Source organism: Acomys russatus, chromosome 30 (assembly GCF_903995435.1).
Source record: "Acomys russatus chromosome 30, mAcoRus1.1, whole genome shotgun sequence".
Taxonomy (NCBI): Eukaryota; Metazoa; Chordata; class Mammalia; order Rodentia; family Muridae; genus Acomys; species Acomys russatus.
In genome coordinates this window covers 4,692,034-4,713,019 of record NC_067166.1, presented here as the reverse complement: position 1 = coordinate 4,713,019, position 20,986 = coordinate 4,692,034, and the positions used below count along the sequence as shown (strand labels likewise).

Below are 20,986 nucleotides of genomic sequence, written 5' to 3'. Positions count from 1 at the left end.
AAACTTAAGATGCATTCTGAGCTCATAAAGAGTTGAAACGTCAGCAGAACTGGAGAGGTGGCTCAGTGGTTAGGAGCACTGGCTGCTCTTCCACAGGACCTGGTTTCAATACCCAGCAACCACAGGGCAGCTCACACCTGTCTATAACTCCAGTTCTGACACCCTCACACACACACATGCATACAGACAAAACACCAGTGAACATAAAATGAAAATAAATAATACATACACGTGCACACACACACACACACACACACACACACACACACACACACACACACACACATAAAGTTGGGCATTGGTAATGTACACCTTTAGTCCTAGCACTCAGGAGGCAGAGACAGGAGGATCTTTGTGAGTTCAAGGATAGCCTGCTCTACAAAGTGAGTTCTAGGACAGCCAGGACTTATACAAAGAAACCTATCTATCTATCTATCTATCTATCTATCTATCTATCTATCTATCTATCTATGTGTATATATATACATACATACATATATACATACATACACACACACATACATAGTTGGGCAATTGTCATCATCCTGGAGTTAGCATTGCTCATAATAAGAATTAAAAACTGCTTTGAAACACTTAGATTGAAAGGCTTTTTCTTTTCTTTTTGGCAAGTCGCCTAGTATTCCTATTATATCCAGGGAGACACATCTTACCTAATTAGCTCATATATTCAACAAGTGTTTCTTGAACGCCCATCCTATGACGAACCCCTTGCCTTTCCTATCACAGGAGGATCGTCTAGCCTGAGTGGCTGTGAACGACAGGACACTCTTGCATCTTCAGGAATCGTTTGGTTACTTGGTTACTCAGTCCTCCCCTAATGGTTAGGTAAGAAGACCACTGGGAAGAGAGAAAAATCTCGATCCCCTCACGCTCTGGGGTCATCTGTGTGTCTCAGCCTTCTCTCGCCGTAGAACCTCTCTGTCCTTCCACCAGGCTTTAGTCTGTGTCTCTGGGGATCAGGAGCTGCGTGTCGGAGTCAGTTGTCCTAGACCTGAAAACACATTAAGTTAGTAGGCCAATGTGTATTTTTTAAAATGGTTTTTGCACCCATGATGTTAATATATTGTATGTAAGGTCAATATAGGAACTTTCAAGTTTTAAGATATCTGTACCAGAGCTGGGAGTGGTGGTGCATGCCTTTAATCTCAGCATTAGAGTGGATCTCTGAGTTTGAAGCCAGCCTAGTCTACAGAGTGAAGTCCTAGCATGCCAGGGCTACACAGAAAAACTCCTTCTCAAAAAACAGAAACAAAACAACAAAAAGCTTTTCTATTCAAATGTTCTTTAAAAAGAAAGAAAGAAAGAAAGAAAGAAAGAAAGAAAACAGGCCTTTATTGAAGGTAATTATGTTTTTAAAGATCATAGAGTGGTGGTTAAAAATGGTTTTAAAGAATCATGCCTTCATTACATAGGCTTTATGCTGTGTGGGACCCAGACTACTGTGGTTTCAAGTCTCCAGTGTGATGTGGGACTTGTTGGAAGAAGTGGAATGGAACGTCCTTGAAAGTTTATAGTGCACAGCACTGGCATTCACCAGGAGCTCCGTTAATCACCTGTCTCAGGGGTGGCAGAGCTCACTGGTTGTTGAGAGAATAAGTGGCTGATGTCACTCTGACTTCTAGCCATTGGCAGTTCAAGTAATAGCAGCCTTTAACAGCTTGCTTGCTTTGGACTGTGGCTTTAGTCAGGAGCTGAGTTCCCTCAAGGACATCGATCATCATGAGCTCATGTTTATCCTTCAAGTGCCTATGAATGGGTAGAGAATGGAAAAGTCTTATCTGCCCATGAAAGATGTTGAGCCATTGATGCAGCCTGTAGATTTGTATCTTCTGGGTGTGGTCTGTAGAGTCAGGAGATGTCTGCAAGATGTTTTTTGAGACGGTGATTGAGTCCTTTGGGTCTTGGCTTTGACTTTGTGAGTGTGAATTTCTTGGCTAATAGGGTTCCTGGGTGAGTCTTGAATCCAGTTTCTTTACTTCTCTTTCATGGCCCAGGCCTTGTGGACCACAGTTACCATCTAATGGTCATGTCTAGCCTCACTCATTCATCTGTCTAGCACGAGCCTTCTCACAGGTGCTGGATCCCATGGCCCGTACATAGCTCTCACCTCTGTGACCCAACAGAGGATGTGAGCCCTCCTCCCCACCTCACGTCCCGCTCCAGGCTTGCTGCTTTGCTGTGGCTGGTGTGGGCAGGCTATTCCTGCCTTTTCTAGATTGTTCTTTGAGAGTTATGTGCTCTGCTTTTCCTCTTTGTTCCAGTCTCTGAATGTTATTTCCACAGAAAGCCTTCACAGGCTACCTTGCTTAAAAACAGAATCCTGTCTATTTCCTCTGCCTCATATTTTGTTTTGGTAACCAGTGCTACCCCAAGTACTACAGCCAGTGTGGTTTATCACGGTCTTTAGTCTCAACTTCATATCAAGGACTGTCACTAAAGCGCCGAAGCAGTGCATGAGCTTATTATAGTATACACTCAAATACTTGTTGAATGAATACGTGTGTTGTGGGTGTCACATGCTGTGTCTCAAATTAAACACACCTCACAAGTAAGTTGTACCATGTACAGATGTGAAAAAGCATCTGGTTAGACATAAGTGGGCAAGTACAAGTCTACTGTGTGTTGTAATTACTTGAATCATCCAGCAGAGGGTAGTAGATCCAGGGCTATAACTGTGACTGACTTAAATTGTAGTTTTATATTGCTAGAACCAAAACGTTTAGTTTAGTGTAGCCAACCAATAAGGCTGGAGTGGCCCTTAAGTGAGATCTAATGTTTGATCTTTAATTGGTATCTTACTGAAAAATTAAGGGTTAAATAGGGCGAGGGGCAGACTGTTAGAGGACCTTTGTAGTTTTTAATAGTAATATAGAATCAGTAAAAGGAATCAGTTACTGTTGAAAATGAGTAACTATAAGATGATTATGCAGTTACTTGTACGGGACAAGATGATGGTTTTAAAACAGGTTCTAAAATGCCAGCACTGACTAAGAAGAGGGAAATGGACATAAGGTCCCACCCTGACCAATTGGCTGTTTGTAATTGATACCCGATAGGAAATGGAAAGTTAATCAAGTGTCATTCCGTGTATCAACCACACTCCATGTATCGCAGACACACAACATGGGGGCAGATGCCATGTTGGCTACACAGATGGGTTCCATATTATCTTTTATTTTCTTTTGCAGACAGCAAAACAAAACCATAAAGTTGGACGAGTGGGGAGGTGGGGAGGATCTGGGAATGTTGGGTGAGGGGAAAGAATATGCTCAAAATATATTGTAGAAACATTCTTAAACAAGAAAATAATATAGGTCTTTCTGCAAAGAAAAACATGTAAAAACTAGAAAACTAAAAACAAAACAACAACAAAAAATGTTCTTTGTCTCCAGCGTTGTATTTTAAACATATATTCCAGTTGTTTTTGTTTTGCTTATGTATGTTTTGGGGGTGGGGACCCACATGGAGGAATGCCCGATACCCGAGTGGGGGCTATTTTAACACTGATACAGATGGAAACCCTCACACTCTCCTTCAGCTCCGCCGCAGTCTGCCATGTCTGTAAACGCCAGTGCGTCTAGCTTTAATTCTTCAGGGTGCTCATGTCAGGGTGCTGGGCTTCTTTCTTTTCTTTAGCATTTAAGTCTCCCCCACATATTTAATATCCAAATGTTTTGACTGTGCTTTGCATGTGGCACCACGTCAGCTGCTTGGTTTTCTACCAGACCAGAAGTGCACACTGCAGCCCGTGCCTTCCGAAACTGAACCTTGACTGTGTTCTGAGGAAAAAGGAGTCCCTAAGACAAACTGAAGTGTGTAACTTTGCAATAAACACTCAAGAACAGTAGTTTACTTTCAAAACAACTTTAATAATATTTAACAACAGGGCATGAAAAGAATGATTGACAATTAAATAAAACTTCCCTGTTTCTTATGCTCTGGTATCAGAAAAAGCTTTTATTCATGCCAGTCACTACAGTTGGATTGTTTCTAAGAATTCAAGTCAATTCACCAAGTTGGAGTACAAGCAAATACATTCATCTTATATACTTTTGGTGGAAAGAAAAATGACAAAACACATTTAATTAAAACCAGCAAAGATCACATCTTACTAAGATTACTCAGCACATGTAAAGGAAGACAACTTCCTCCTTTAAAAAAAATAGACAATCCAAATACAGTTGTGCAATATATACATTTACATTTTTGGCTTCATTTGCCAAAATCAAGTACAAACAATACAATCTATATTTACACAGTGACAACATCTTTATACCCTAAAATTCAGATTGGTAAATATTTTACTTCCAGCTTTACCCCCATGTTTATCTTTTACCTCTAGATGTTTACTTTCTCGTGTTGAAAGGAGCTTCCTGAAAACACACAAGGGCCGTAGTCCTAGGAGACTGTGTAGGAGATTGCTCTTTGTGTGCAAGGAGACAGATGAGGGGCTCAGCTGAGCATCTACCTTCTGTGTAATAAAATCTTACTGGAATTTTCACATGTTGGGTCCAGCTATGTATCAGGATAGACACAGTATAACATAATAATTTATAATAATCATTTATGTGACTATCCAAAATTGGCTTTAGTTGTTTTTTGTTTTTTGTTTTTTTAATTCTTCACAGTTAAAAAGGCAAGTTTCACTGTTGTATAAAATAACACTGCTAGCTAGAAAAAAACATCTGTCCAGTCAGGCATTCATAGTTGGCTGCTCAAATGAATGGTGCATAATTTTAAATGAGTCCAGTTTTCTTATTATGCTATTTCACCTTGCTGCTGTTTGTAGAGTTGTGTGGTGACCATGCAAGAAGCACGTCAGGTTTTTAAGATCACATTTTGTGATCTACCATCTATGAAATGGAAATTTTAACCCGACGTCTGTTGAGCCCTAGACTTACTTTTAAAGCAAAGGTATGACTGGGTGGGTGGGCAACCATAACTTGATTGCAAACGCCGCCTGCTACCCCACAATGATTTCTTGAGAACATTCATCTTTGCTTAAAATTTCTTGAAAACTACAGGAGCCCTTTGGTTAAGACTGGGGACATCTGTTATTGTCAGGATCACGGGGGAAGATGCAGTCTATCCTTGAGGGGATGGCTGCTTAAAACCCTGTAAGGCACAAGACAGCCCTCCCTCCTGAAACTTCTCCCAAATGACAATACTGCTAAGTGCACAAAACCTGGAGGAATGTGAGAAATGGCTTACCATCTGTGTCTAAGTCTTAGTTGTAACCCAGCCTTACCCCTTAGGAACTAGTCAAAGCTGATGACATAAGCCAAGGCTAGCTAACGGTGTCCTGTTCTGTGTCTGGTAGGTAACCCTGGTTTGCTGCCTATAGAAGGAAAGGGAGGCAGTAAAGCAAAGAGACGGTGTGCTGGAGGTACTTGTAAAGCACACTAGAAAACTGTGTGTGTGTGTGTGTGCATGTGCGTGTGTGTGTGTGTGCGTGTGCCTGTGTGTATGTGTGTGCGCGCGCGTGTGTGTGCGTGTGTGCGCGTGTGTGTGTGTGTGCATGTGCGTGTGTGTGTATGTGTGTGTGTATGTGTGTGTGTGCGTGTGTGTATGTGTGTGCGTGTGCGTGTGCGTGTGTGTGTGTGTGTGTGTGTGCGCGTGCGCAGTAGGTTCAGTACATGCTGTAGTATTCTCCAGCAGCCCAGTGCCTGATTTCTGTACTCTTCCAGATTTTGGTTAGAGTGACATAGCGACTCCACACAGCTGTTAAAACAACTGGACTCAGGGTGACAACCACGAGAGCACCAGGCTGTTTCTGCTCTTCCTCCCTGATTTTTACAGCTAATATCCTCCCCTTGTTTGTTTAGCTTTATCAAAGATGAAGTGAGCGAGTAAGTGGCCCAAGAAGCTTTGGACTCTGCCACCCAGGGGCCTGACCATGAGGGCAGTGAGCACCATCCATCCACACACACACTGGGAAGTTGTTTCCCCGCCCCGACATCTCTAGGTCACATTCTTAGAGGTTGTATAGCAGGGAGTCCTTATGGTTGGCTTTTAAGATGGAGTCAGTGCCGAGCCCTAAGGCCGACTTCCCCTTTCATTAGGAGAATAATGAAGTTCCTAAAAGGTTGAGGACTGGACTAAAGCTCTTTGCCCATAGTGGACAACAGAGGGGGTTCTCCTGTTGTCCCCCAAGCCTTTTTCTTACAGCTCTCTTCTAGGGAATGTCTAGGCTCAGAGATGAGGTGCAGAGGGCTGGAAAGGACCCCGTCCTCCCTGGAGTGCCATCTGTTTACATCACAGGGCCTGGGTGCTTGCCAGATGCAGGCTGCTGGACTTGCATAGCCTGTTTCAAGAGTCAGACCCGAACAGTGTTGCCTGCCTGCATGCAGCACAGAGGCCCCTTCTAAGCTAGTGGCCTCTGCTACTGCTCCGACCTAACAACTTCCTGAGCTGTCCCATTTACCTTTATTTATTTATTTATTTATTTATTTATTTATTTTTATTGCTGCATCAGCTACAAATTCAGGTTTAGTTTTCTTACTTGTTTAGCAGCAAATGAAAATAGCTCCCTAAAGTTAAGGAGTGTGTCAAATAATCCACACAGGTGTGTGAGCTCAACACTTGGGGGTAGTGCGTAGGGTCGGGTGGGTTGGTATTCAATAGTGTAGGAGATGTGGGTAGCAGTTTACAAAAGAAATTGTCTCTGACAAATGCACTAGATCATTCCCTGATAGCTGATCAATTAGAGGAGCACCCCTGTGATTCCTAAAAGGAAAGACAGCCCCTCCCTTTCATTTGGCAACCATGGCCCCAGCAGACGGTCACACTGTAAGTTTGTTATATTTAGATTACAAGTAAATTTTAGTGCCTTGGCTTTTAAACATCTTACAGCTTAATGTTTGTGGAAGTTTCTTTAGTAGATGGTATACTTATCTGCAAATATTTTTTATATACTTGTATATATGTGTGCTTATATATAATACATACGTATATTTTCTTGATTATTCTAGAATGTTTACATTCTAGACTTAGAATGGACTTAGAAGAGGCAGTCAGGGGCTGAAAGAAAACACATGTTTTATCTTTTTTTTTTTTTTTTTTTTTAAGATCCTGCTAAGCAAACACTCTAAGCCCTAGCTGTCATTTTGTCTTTTGCTTTTAGACAGGGTCTCCTTAGGTTCTCCAGGATAGCCTTGAACTCACTATACAGCTCAGAGAAACGTCGGACTCCAACTCCTGACTCAGCCTCCTGCGTAGCTGAGATTACTGCTCTGCAACAGCAGGATTTTTTTTTAACTTAGTTTATAAATAAGATTACCACTTAAAGGTTATCTTCTTTGGATCAACCTTGGATGTGCAGCAGAAATGGAAAAACAATCTGTGCTGGTTTTTTTCTTTTGTCAGCAAACATTCATATTCTTTATAATAGTAATATCGTTAGTTATATGTGTGTGGAAAGTACTTAGTACACACACACACATATAAACACACATATATAACCTACAATATGATACATCAAAGTTATATATATGTGTATAATACATGCTCATGCTCTATTATAATATATAACATATATAATGTATAATATACATACCAGGTACTTTCCACTTTTTTTGTTACTGTTAATCAAATTAAAAAGAACATTCCCCATGCACTTTCCCGCCCCCAAGTCTTTAAAATGTTACAGTTTTCTTGAAGGTTTGTCAAGCCTAGAAGCATCCCACCTTCCTGGTAGAATGTCAAGGCTGGACTAGCCAGGCTAAAGATTACTTTGTTCCTTTCTATATCATATCTTTGGTCTTAGATCTACCCCTAGCTACCACCCACAGTTTCTTTCATTACCCACTGTCCAGCAGTTATGCTAAAATTATCAGGCTAGTTTGCCTATTAAACTATTTAAAAGTGGACTTTAAAAGAACTCCATTCACCATACTAGCGAGCCCTAGTTGGGCCGGCGCTAGCCCCCATGCAGTGGTGTCCACCGTCGTTTAAACTGTTGAGTTCTGTGGTCTCGTCCATCTCCTCTGGATTTTGGCCCATTTTTTTATACTGTCTTTTGAAGAAGCCAAGCTGTAAGATGACGACATAACCAGTTACCGCCCAAGACTACAGTTATCTGGATTTGATCATTACCCAACAGACACCCACATCCGCATCACACAGTGCCCAGAAAATACCAACAACTGAAAGAGTGACGTTCCTACCCGTGCCTAATTCAGCAGGCGCCTTTGACCTGCTTTGCTGCCCGCGTACCCACAGCCCCTCTGGACTGCCTAGAGGTTTTGGGGGGCATGAACAGGCACTGACTGATACCTTAGCACCCATATATTGAGGAACTTTATGTCTAGAGGGTCTGGTTTCCTTGTGTGAAATTGACTGTCTGCCATTCTGTTTATTTGAAACGGAACAAAATGTTCAGGGTGCTGGGTGATAGGGAAGTTAAAACAAAAGCAAAGCCCTTATTGGTTTTCAAAGACTTGAATAAGGAAGCACAATCTTGCTTGGTTTTTTGTTTTGTTTTGTGTTTTGTTTTTCTCCACGGCAAGAGGTAGCATGCCTTATTCAAGTTGCTGTTTTGTAAGGGGATTCAAAATAGGAACCTTCAGCAGTGCAGCACTTTAGCCACGACATTTTCTTACCTTCCACAGACCTGCAACCACAGCCGACAGCAGGAGGATCCCAGCAATTACGCTTCCAATTATAACCCCCGTTGGCACTTCCGCCTTCTCACCGGGCTTCGTTATCATGAGGGGAATCTGTGAGGGAACACATGCTCCACACTGAGTTTACCTGCTTAGCAGAAGAGTGAACCTAGTGCAATCCAGTACTTTATAAGACCCCCAGTTCTAGAGGGGGTGCTGTTCCCCAAGTGCCATGCAGAGTACGTTGTAGACGCAGCCTAAAAACTCAGACATGCGCAGTCTTTCTCCTCTCTCGTCCTCGGCTATATCAGTGACTTGTGGCTATGCTGGGCTGAAGGCATCAGATGCTTTGTTTAAATTAGGCACTTCAGTTCCGGGTGTACATTTTTTGTGATCCAAGGAGACCAAAGCATCCTAGGAAGCAGTGGGGGTGGGGGAGCACAGCCGCCGCCAACCCCTCATTCATTAATTTCGTACTGGCTTTTAAAATACTGGCTACAGTCTCATTCAAGTTTGATATAAAACACTGGGGAAGTCGAACCAGGTATCTCAGGGGTGAGCTCACACAGCCCTTGAGCAGATTCATGACTTTTATGTCCATGTCCCATGGTGATCTTTGTGGCCGTGGAGTGCAAAGGCAGCCCCAGGGGTTTCAACAGCCACACTCCACTCGTATTCTTTTTCTTAGTTGAGAAAAGGCTCTTTACAAAAATAGTCTTGAGGGGTTACAGAGCAGAAGGGGACAATAGTTAATTTATTTACTTGATAGTACGTTAAACTGCAGTGACAGAGGACCTGCTTTTAATGAGGTGGGAAAAACAGGAAGCCACCCTCGGTGGCTGTTTCTCCTTGATTGTATTGAGAAGCTAAAATGTCCTGAAGGAAATGATATCAACCCGTGCAGTTCACTACTATGCAGTAGTGCAGTACCAAGGCTGTATTCCGAGGTCACCGATCTGGCGCTTGGACCTCCCTGTACCCTTGAGCACAATACTACATGTGGGCCTGGGTCTCTTCAAGTAGGGGTGTGCCGGTATATGACATGGATCCTAAGTATTCCTAAAAGGCCTGTCTAAATTGTTTGGATTGCAGAATAATTTCACAGACACACATAGAAGTCAGCCTCTGCTATTAATTACTATTGCAGAAAAACGAAGAAGAGAAAAATCTGATGGATTCATTAAAACAGAACTTTGAATTTTCAGTGAACATGACCCAGCGATGCTTTCATGAAGGAAAGAAGTTAGTGGAGCCCATGTATCCCTCAGATGCCGCGTTTTCCTACAAGGAGCCTTGAAAACAGTCGGCATTGCTCCGTTCCCAGCACTGGGTTCACTGCGCTCTCTGGCTCTCTTTCTGGCTTTCCATGACCAACCTCTACAGAGACGGGCGTGGGCTTTCACCAAGGTTCCCGAACCAGTGGCAGAAAAGTGTCCTCTATTGTGTGGATCATTTTTCCTGGGACAAGAGCGGGGACAGCAGTCCTCCGAACTCAACACAGGCATTGAGAGAGGCCCAGAGTTCATGGGGCCCTTGGCTTTCTAACCAATCTGTAGGCTGCGGGCACTGGACAGGGGCCAACTGTCCAGCTGGCCTTGGGGGCAGAGTTGTGAACTGGCTCCCGGTTCTTAAACAAAAGCTTCAGGAGGAAAATGCTTGGGGTTCTGCCAGCGGACTAGCCGGGCATGGAAATCCTGTCATGTCTAAAAATGGCACATGCTAACCAGAGTCTCACTGCAGAGGAAGGTTGCCTGTGCCAGGCTGAAGAACAGACAGCCTTTGTCTTCTGTGAAAGGGCACTTCTCCATGGTATCCCCCCCCCCCCATGCCTTTAAATGAAGGGTTACATTTGTAGTTCTCCAGAATGCAAGGCCATGAATGGACATGTCACTGTCTGGATAGAAGAAGCACTTTTAAAAAAGCTTAATAAATACCTTATTTACATATTCTTTTGCAGTGCTCTAGATCCAATTCAGGACTTTAGTCAGGATAACTTAGGTCTTATTTCTCAATTGCTGGTGGTTTCTCACAGCACAGAAGCAGTGGTAATGCCACTTTAGGCATGGTATCCAAATACGATAGACCCCCTCTGTTTGTACCTTTCGGGTGTGTGGGGGGGCGGAGATCATCATTTCCAATAAGCCAGCTTTGCAACATAGGAGGCTAGGAGGAAGGCAAGTGTCTGGGCTTTCTGAGTCACAGAGAAGACACCCTTGCCACATCTCAACCTAAGGATGCTCAGGGCAGCCTTCAGCATTTCGGCCAGAACCTTCTACATGCACACAGATGAGAAGATGACTGTTCGTGCTTCATACAATAGGACGTCTGTCAGGGAGACAGGGAAGGACACATCTCACTCACCGTGACAGTGTTTTCCTCAACCAGGTACAGCTGAGGGTTATGTGTGTCGATTTCTGCCACTGCTGTCAGCTGCACAGTCTGGAATGTCGACTGGAATACAGAGTAAAAAAAAAAAAAAAAAGTTTTACCCTTGCAGCAGTCAGCACAGAAAACCTGGCACGCTCAAGATTACCCAGTTCCTGGCGGAAAGTCACAAGGAGAAACCCGAGGCCTGAAGATTCAGCCCTTTGCAAGCTTGAACTTGCTGCATGGGCCTGTCAGAAGTTTCTGAGCAGCCTTTGAGATGCGCGGTGATTGACCACCTTGCCTCTGCAAATTAAACCAAGTCTTAGGGCGGCACCCAGACTGGAGTCCCGGAAGCACATCCTTATATTATTTAAATTTGAAAGTGATTCAACCAGAAGGCTTACAAGAGCTGTTTCTAAATGGAAAAGCTTGTCACCAAGATTTTCTGGGGTTTTTTTTCCCCTTAAATTTAATGAAGCTTGATACATAAAAGAAAATTGCACATAACACTTTTACCCATACCTGGTCAAGGCACATAATGAAGTAGAAAGCAGCATTTGAGTTTCCTCTTGGGTGCACATGCATAAAATATCACTACCTAAAGATGCACCTGAATTTGACAATACACATTGGTAGCAGAAACGTTGAGCCTTCTGACATGTTGTACCACATTAGGAGTGATTTTTCACGTCCTAATCTAAGTGTCTCTATCAGGTGATAGTGACTGTGGGGTGGATGCATAAGGACACATCTGTATGCCAATGCCATGGGTAAGGACACATCTGTATGCCAATGCTATGGGTAAGGACACATCTGTATGCCGATGCTATGGGTAAGGACACATCTGTATGCCAATGCCATGGGTAAGGACACATCTGTATGCCGATGCCATGGGTAAGGACACATCTGTATGCCAATGCTATGGGTAAGGACACATCTGTATGCCAATGCCATGGGTAAGGACACACATGTATGCCGATGCCATGGGTAAGGACATATCTGTATGCCAATGCCATGGGTAAGGACACATCTGTATGCCAATGCCATGGGTAAGGACACATCTGTATGCCGATGCTATGGGTAAGGACACATCTGTATGCCGATGCCATGGGTAAGGACACACCTGTATGCCGATGCCATGGGTAAGGACACATCTGTATGCCAATGCCATGGGTAAGGACACATCTGTATGCCAATGCTATGGGTAAGGACACATCTGTATGCCAATGCCATGGGTAAGGACACATCTGTATGCCAATGCTATGGGTAAGGACACATCTGTATGCCAATGCTATGGGTAAGGACACATCTGTATGCCAATGCTATGGGTAAGGACACATCTGTATGCCGATGCTATGGGTAAGGACACATCTGTATGCCAATGCTATGGGTAAGGACACATCTGTATGCCAATGCCATGGGTAAGGACACATCTGTATGCCGATGCTATGGGTAAGGACACATCTGTATGCCAATGCCATGGGTAAGGACACATCTGTATGCCGATGCCATGGGTAAGGACACATCTGTATGCCGATGCTATGGGTAAGGACACATCTGTATGCCAATGCCATGGGTAAGGACACATCTGTATGCCAATGCCATGGGTAAGGACACATCTGTATGCCGATGCCATGGGTAAGGACACATCTGTATGCCGATGCCATGGGTAAGGACACATCTGTATGCCAATGCTATGGGTAAGGACACATCTGTATGCCGATGCCATGGGTAAGGACACATCTGTATGCCAATGCCATGGGTAAGGACACATCTGTATGCCGATGCCATGGGTAAGGACACATCTGTATGCCGATGCTATGGGTAAGGACACATCTGTATGCCAATGCTATGGGTAAGGACACATCTGTATGCCGATGCTATGGGTAAGGACACATCTGTATGCCAATGCTATGGGTAAGGACACATCTGTATGCCGATGCTATGGGTAAGGACACATCTGTATGCCGATGCCATGGGTAAGGACGTATCTGTATGCCGATGCTATGGGTAAGGACGTATCTGTATGCCGATGCTATGGGTAAGGACACATCTGTATGCCAATGCTATGGGTAAGGACACATCTGTATGCCGATGCTATGGGTAAGGACGTATCTGTATGCCGATGCTATGGGTAAGGATGTATCTGTATGCCGATGCTATGGGTAAGGACACATCTGTATGCCGATGCTATGGGTAAGGACGTATCTGTATGCCGATGCTATGGGTAAGGACGTATCTGTATGCCGATGCTATGGGTAAGGACACATCTGTATGCCAATGCCATGGGTAAGGACACATCTGTATGCCGATGCTATGGGTAAGGACGTATCTGTATGCCGATGCTATGGGTAAGGATATAAAGTAGGTTTACATGCTGTCATCAATGTGTCTATGGAAAGAGTCTGTTCAGTGACATGATTGATGCAAATGTCTTGTCGCTAGCATTTCATGTATAATGCAGACAAACTGTGGGCTTCATAGTTACTTGAGATGGAAGCTGATGTGAAGACTTCAGAGCTGTCTTCATGGGCCGTAGCTGTTAGGACCCTGTTGTTCTGGTTACTAGGGTACGGCCTCTCCATGAAGTAATTTGCAGACTGTATCTGGGAGCCAGCTAGAGAGAATGTATTTCCAAAAAGTGAGCAATTTGTTTCCTTTCTGCCGGACCAGCCTCTGGTTATTCTTAATGTCCTCAAGATGGCAGATTGCATCAAATGTTAACCCTAAATGCTGACTTTTAAACACATAGGTGAAATACTAAGAGTATTTACACTCTGTGTGTGTGTGTGTGTACGTGTGTGTGTAGACAGCTTGGCTCTTGCAAAGGATACCAGCTCAGTTTCCACCTGCACCTCCAATTACAGAAAATTCAGTTCCCTTTTCTGAACTCCAAGGGCACCTGCGTGCATGTATTACATACACAAAAACTTACACAGGCGTGCACACAAATTAATACATCTCTCTTTTATAAAAAAAAGTTTTGATAATGGTACAAATTTAAAGAGAAGGTGGCTGTCACGTTAATATGAGGCTGTAGGCCCTGTACATTGTGTAATGAAATAATTGTTCTCACAATGCTAATATAGCTGCCCACAGAGCTTGCCCAGTGTCCCACAATGTTAACTAGTAGCAGAAGGCGTACTTCACGTACCCAGGAGAGCTGAGTAACAGCGTTAGCGTTCACCAAGGCTTTCCTTACAGAAGGCAGCCAGTGCTACTGGGAAGCGTGAGCAGTCAGTACGGGATAGGATACTTGAGACATTAAGCTGATGTGCACTGCATCAGCAAAGCGGGTAGGAGAAGGCACCGCATAGTGAGCCCCATGCTGGAAAGGAGACTCGCGTGTGTCCACTTGGCTGTTAAAAAAGTAAGGCAGAAGTAAACAGTTGTCCTCTCCAGGAGGAGAAAGACATGCTGGGCTTGACACCCAATAACTCTGAAGGATGTTTTCTCGGCTTAACAACCGTAACTATTGTGAAAAAGGATGAATTCTCTACAGCTTAAGAATTTGGTCCCCCAGTCAGGTGTGGTGGTGCACACCTTCAGTTCCAGCACTTGGGAAGCAGAGGCAATTGGATCTCTGTGAGTTCAAGGCCAGCCTGGTCTACAAAGTGAGTTTCAGGACAGTCAGGACTATACAGAGAAATCCTGTCTTGAAAAAACCGAAAGGGTTGTAGTGCTCTTACCGAGGCAGAGTTAGATTCCCAGCACCCATGTGAAGCAGCTCACAGACACCTGTAAGTCCAGTTCCAAAGGATCCTTTACCTCTGCCCTAGGTAGGCGCCTGTACTCATGGCACGTGCACAACCCTGGCCAATACCCATAGTTAGGACTAAAACAAATCTCAAAATGCATAAGACTACTCTCAAACTATTTGGCAAAATGGCTCCAAACCCATGCTGTGCATGCCTGTGCATTCCCCTTCCCAAGAAGAAAATAAATAAAATATAAACAAACAAACAAACAAAAACAAAAGAACTTGGCTCCCAGAATAGAAAGGCTGCCTCCGAGCCTGACGGTTAAAATGATGAAGCTACAATCAAACTCCAGAAAACCCCCAAATTCTCTTCACAAAGCCAGAGCGACAAAATGCTTTGATGTTCAAAAGTCAGTTTTCCTTTCCACTTGGAAAAGTTTGTTATGAAAATATTTGTTCTTCAGTTCTAAGGAGCCAGGAAGCAATTGGTAAGACTGAGAACCACGCTGCAGCAGCTGGGGAGGATGGTGGTGCCTCTGACAGCACACGTCACACCTTAGGCCTCGGAATTGTCCTAGGTGCTTTCTAGGCAATGAGAATGACAAACAGACAAAAGACGACAGTGTTTCCAAAGGGAATCCCAAGCCCTCGGTCTTACCACTTCCCCGGCTCTGTAATCTTTCTCTAAACTTTCACCGCCACTTTCATATTCTGTCTCTACTCAATCTTACTGCTTATGTTTAGACTCCAGGGCCAAGTTAGGAGGGTGCTCTCTAATCTAACACAGAACTCCAGAGAATGCAGATTATTGCGGATTGTGGATCGGTGAAAACCGAAGGACCAGAGTATTAAAAATGGCCCATCGAGAGCCATACCCTGCCATGCACATACTCGAAGATTCAGACTAAGATATTTTGTCAACAGTCAGAGCCAGCATTGGAAGAAGGACTAGTCAGTCATTCGGGTGGTTGGGATGAAGGATGCTGCGGCCTGGCTCCTCAATTCCTGCTCAAGTGGTGCTGAGGTAGACCGATGCCTGCTGTGCAGAGAAGTAGCACTGACCATTATTTTGGGTGCTTTCTTTCTCATGGAGACTGAAGCAGCCTAAGAGGTGTGTGCCTTTTGGGCTTACTTGTCAAATTAAAGGTAAGCCAGGGAAGTGAGTGCCTGCCTGCTTTAATAGAGGGACATGGCCCCTCATGCTGGGTTTAAGATCAATAACACACCTAGCTGAGACCCCAAGAAGAGAGACGGGGGCGTGAACATCCTGGTTCAGGTTTGACTGCAAAAAGAAAACTGGGGACATCACAAGGGAGACCAAGAAGAAGCTTTTTATGGCAAAGACAGCAAAGGTATCTTTGGCACCATTCATGGACATGCCATGGGCTGTTGTGGCATCTCAGAGGCGGGCCTCTGGATGAGCTCTCCAGATGGTTCTGAGGCAAAGCCAGGCAGGGTGAGCATCGGACAGGACAGGAGCTTACGGCCTCCAGTATGATGGCTCTGGTTTGTTTGGGCACTGCTGGCTGCAGGTAGGGTGCCACCTCCTCAAGAAGGAAGAATAATTTCGGCAATGAAGCCGCCTGTTCCCTCCCTTGATGAGCCCGGTGGATACAGCTGATACTTACGGCAGCAAAGGTCCTGTTCCAAACTCGGGTGGTGACATTGATAAAGTACTCTGCTTTCGGGTGAAGATCTTTCAGCCAGCAGGTGATATTACTGCTGCAGGAGGCAGTTCTGCAGTCCTTTCAGATTAGAGTCAACAGGAGAGAAAGGGGGAGGGAAGGAAGGAGGGAGGGGGGTGGGTGGGAGGAAGGCAGAGGGGGGGATAGGCACAGGAAGGAGAATGGGTGTTACAAGTGCCAACATTTTAGAAGTAGATCAGGTAAAGCTCAGCAGCGCTGGGAAGGACCTATCACAGTGGTCCTCAACCTTCCCGGTACTGCGACCCTATGACCCCGGCCACAAAACTATTTCTGTTGCTGTTTGTGGCTGTAATTTCGTTGCTGTTGTGAATTGTGATGTAAACGCCTGATATGTAGGATATCTGATGCACATCCTCCGTGAAAAGGGTCATTCGGCCCCAAAGAGATCGGGATGCACAGGTTGGGAGCCGCCGTTGTACAAGTGCCTCTAACTTTTCTTTGAGGGATTTTGGTATCGTGCCTCAGAATATAAAGGGTTGACAGCTTCCCCCAGCCATTTCTTGTTCCTATGGATCGCCTCAGAGATAACGGAAATACGTGAAAAGAAGGGCCCAACCTGTTCATTATACTGTTTGTGGCCGTTAAAGCAAAGCACAGTAACTAACTCACGCTATCAGCAATGCGCTAGGCGAGTAAATTATTGAATAGAAACAACACGTAGCATAATTTAGTCATTAAACTTAGTGATAATAATGAGTTTCTTAGATTAGAATATGTGAGTAAAAGAGCCAGTAGCCGTCAGGGGCTAGGGGAGAGGGGAAGGTATGAGTCCACGGAGCGCAGTGGAGTTTTAGGGTTGGTCCGCCACTCTCTGTGCTGCCAGGTTCAAGGACACAGGTTGTTATACATGCTCAAGCTCCATAGCGTGAATGTTTGAAATTCCAAACATGAGCCTCAAGGTAAACTATGGTTTTAGGCAATGATATGTTAGTGTGCGTCTGTCACTGGGGTACATCTGTACCACTGTACCGTGGGGTTTTGATGGTGGATGAAGCCATGGCTATGTGTGAACAGGAGGTAGATGGGAAATTCTACATTTCACATGATTTTGTTATGAGTTGCTTTTAAAAATAAAGCCTGTTTAAAAAGAGTCTGAGGGCCGGGAAGATACCGCAGAGGATAAGAGCATTATGACTAGAGTTCAAGCCCCTAGCATCCCTGCAGAAAGCGTCTCCTGGCTGTGTGTGCCTGTCGCCCCAGTGCCTGGCTGTGTGTGCCTGTCGCCCCAGTGCCTGGCTGTGTGTGCCTGTCGCCCCAGTGCCTGGCTGTGTGTGCCTGTCGCCCCAGTGTCTGGCTGTGTGTGCCTGTCGCCCCAGTGCCTGGCTGTGTGTGCCTGTCGCCCCAGTGCCTGGCTGTGTGTGCCTGTCAGCCAGTGCCTGGCTATGTGTGCCTGTCACCCCAGTGTTTGGGGAGAAGTGGATCCTGAGAGTTCTCAGGCAATGCAGCCTTGTTAAAATGATGGACATCCAGTGCAGTATGTTGGAGAGTAATAGAGAGTGCCCCAGCCTGTGTAACACTCAATGAGAACACGCTCTCATACTCCTGTGCATGTACCATATAGCACGCACACACACACATACATACACACACACAATCACACACACACATGTACACACATGCACACATGCACACACACCACTCAGACGCATATACATATGCACACACACTCCACACCACACTCAGGGACACACACACACACACATTGTACACATACACACATACAAAAACCCTGAACAACCAAAATTAATCTATGACACTGGCTTATAAATGGCCCCAAATAAAAAATAACATGTAACAACATACATATCTACCTACATGCATATTAACACAAATAGAAAAGAGTTTTCATCCTTTTTTCCCTACTTATTCCATCCATCACAAAATAAGACAACTGCAAATAAAGAAAGCAAGTCAGGAGAACTACAGCACCACCGATGGAGACGAGCCGTAGCTTGCTTGGAGTTTACTGTGTGCTTACTCAGTGACTGAATCTGTGCCAAGAACCTTTGCTGGCTGTTACACTGCTCTCTCCCCAGAGAACAGGGCAGAGCTGGGAAGGAGGAAAGTGAGCACTGGGTTCCTTTTCAAACTTAGTAGGGGAAGCACTGGCTCTGTTGATTGTCTCTGTCCTACTCACCCTCCCCTGACCTGTCTGTCCCCTCCACTCACCCTCCCCTGACCTGTTGGCCCCTCCACTCACGCTCCCCTGACCTGTCTTCCCCCTCCACTCACCCTCCCCTGACCTGTCTTCCCCCTCCACTCACCCTCCCCTGACCTGTCTGACCCCTCCACTGACCCTCCCCTGACCTGTCTGCCCCCTCCACTCACCCTCCCCTGACCTGTCTGCCCCCTCCACTTCCAGCAGCCTCTATTTCACTTCCATGTCACATCCCACGCGTCCTGTTGATGCTATGAGCTGTTGACCTAAGCTTGAAAACATGATCGCTGTATCGTAGTTCGCACACACCATCGAAGGCAAAAGGGCAATGGTTCTAACCTTCCTAACGTTGTGGCCCTTTAGTACAGCTCCTTGTGATGTGGTGGCCCCCGACCCTAAAATTATTTGTGTTGCTACGTCATAACTGTAATTTTGCTACTGTTATGAATCATAATGCAAATATCTGATATTTCTGATGGTCTTAGGTTGACCCCCGTGAAAGGGTCATTTGACCCTCAAATGAGTCACAACCCACAGGTTGAGAACCCCTGCTCTAGGTTGTTGGGATGAAACAAGAACCCCGAATCCAGATGCAACAAACACCAGGTCACTAAGAGGCAAGGTCCGTGTGACAATGACCTCTCCTCACCAGTTCTTTTGTGTGCCGGAAGTTTTCACTCTTGAAAGATGCAGGAAAGGGCGCGTGTCCTAGCTTCAGTGGATTTACTTCTGCTGTGCAGCTGATGTCACCAGCCTACAGAGAAGAACACCACATCAGACTTGGAAGCCAAAATGATATGCGCCATTCCTTTCAGCCTGCCAGAAAAATCCTGCTGTCCTGTGTGGCACGGGAGGGGCCCTTAAGCTCCTTTCTCAGGGGCTCAGTGGCCAAATCTTTTGTTCTGCAGTAAAGCCTGAAGTGCTGCAGTGAGCTGGCATGACCTGGTGAGGCAGGCTAGCTTCTCACAGCTTGTCATGCTTGCAATACGGTTTGTTCCTCATGGTTCACACATTAGAAGAGTAGCCTCTCCAGAGCCTAGCAGAATCATCATCAAAGACACCAGAAAGACTTCCTCCAGCAACGGATGGGAGCAGATGCAGGCAGGGTACCACAACCAAACATTAAAGAGCTCTGGGAGTCCTGCTGGAGAGGGGGAGGGAGTATCACGGACACTGTAAGAACATGGCCGACAGACTCAACCGACAGGGACTCTTGTAGCGATCAGGGAAGCTGTAGGTGCCTGGCCTCGGTCCTCTGCATGTATGTTATGGCTGAGTAGCTTGGTGTCCTCGTGGGAATCCTAACAGTGGGAGTGGGCACTGTCCCGGACCCTTTGGCCTACTGTGGGGCCATTTTGCTCCTACTTGTCCAGACCTGATGTGATGGTTTGTGCCTGGTCTTATTGTAGCTTGGGATGCCATGTTTGTTTGGTGTTCCTGGGAGAACTGCTCTTTTCTGAGGGGAGATGGGGGGGTGTATGGATCTATGGGGGGGAGAGACTGGAGGGGGAGAGAAGGGAGGGGAAACTGCAGTTGTGGTGTAATATATGAGAGAGGAATAAATGAAGAAGGAGTAGGAGGAGAAGGTGAGGAGGAGGAAGAGGAGGAAGAGGAGGAGGGAAAGGAGGAGGAGGAAAAGGAGGAGGAGGAGGCGTGGTCCCTAAGGTAGCAGTATGGAGAGAGAATGGGACCTTTAAGAGTTGGATCCCAGTAGAACATCTAATTAGTTAAAGGGATGTCCTAAAGGGGGCGGGGAGCAGGATTCGATTCCCTATCCAGTTTCCTACTTGGCAATGCCCTTCCCTTTTCCCCTTTCTTTCTAAAACCAGCTACCACGAGACCTTCACCAGAGCTAAAATGATGCTGGCATCATATTGCTGAACCTCAAGAGGTGGGGGGGGGGCAGTTAAAGAAATCTTTTTACTTGTAAAGTTAATCTAACCTCAGGCATTTTATTGTAGCACGCACAGAGCTAATACTTTGCCCGTATGACATGAGATAAATTTGTATAAAGACAAACATACATAAATAAATGAAACAAAAAACATGAATGATTCAGTTTAGTGTTCTTTTCTCTGAAACACCTTAGGGCTTTAATTTCTTTCAGTCTACTGTGCATGTAGAAGAAATAAAACTACTGTAAGAGCAGCTAGGTGCTCAATTAAAGGAGAGCTAGTGTTAAGAGGGTCGGCTGTGACAGGCACTGCCTCTTGGTCCAGGCTGCATGGACGAAGCCCTGGAGCTTTCATAGGAAAATGCCAGCATCCTGCCCTTCTCTTTAGATCGACTTTACGGCCTTCACGTCTCTCCTTTAAAAGCAACTGAGGGTGATTAAAATGACTGACTCGGGCTGAGAACTACGGACTGAAAGTCCGAGCCAGCCGCTTGAAGACCACCTACTAATTGCAGCTCTCTAGACCTACTGTGTGGC

General features: G+C 45.3%; 1 protein-coding gene across 1 annotated transcript in view; it reads right to left on the bottom strand.

Annotated features, from left to right (window-relative positions):
- Positions 1 to 7,661: 7,661 nt before the first annotated feature.
- The window catches only part of Itga2 (integrin subunit alpha 2), a 95,308-nt gene continuing 81,983 nt past the window's right edge, over positions 7,662 to 20,986 (bottom strand). The window contains exons 26-30 of the mRNA XM_051172366.1: positions 19,205 to 19,309; positions 16,320 to 16,436; positions 10,986 to 11,075; positions 8,622 to 8,738; positions 7,662 to 8,052 (exon numbers count right to left, since the gene is read on the bottom strand). Of these exons, the coding sequence (XP_051028323.1) occupies positions 7,915 to 8,052; positions 8,622 to 8,738; positions 10,986 to 11,075; positions 16,320 to 16,436; positions 19,205 to 19,309 (567 nt within the window). The 3' untranslated portion in view covers positions 7,662 to 7,914. The remainder of the gene's footprint in view (positions 8,053 to 8,621; positions 8,739 to 10,985; positions 11,076 to 16,319; positions 16,437 to 19,204; positions 19,310 to 20,986) is intronic.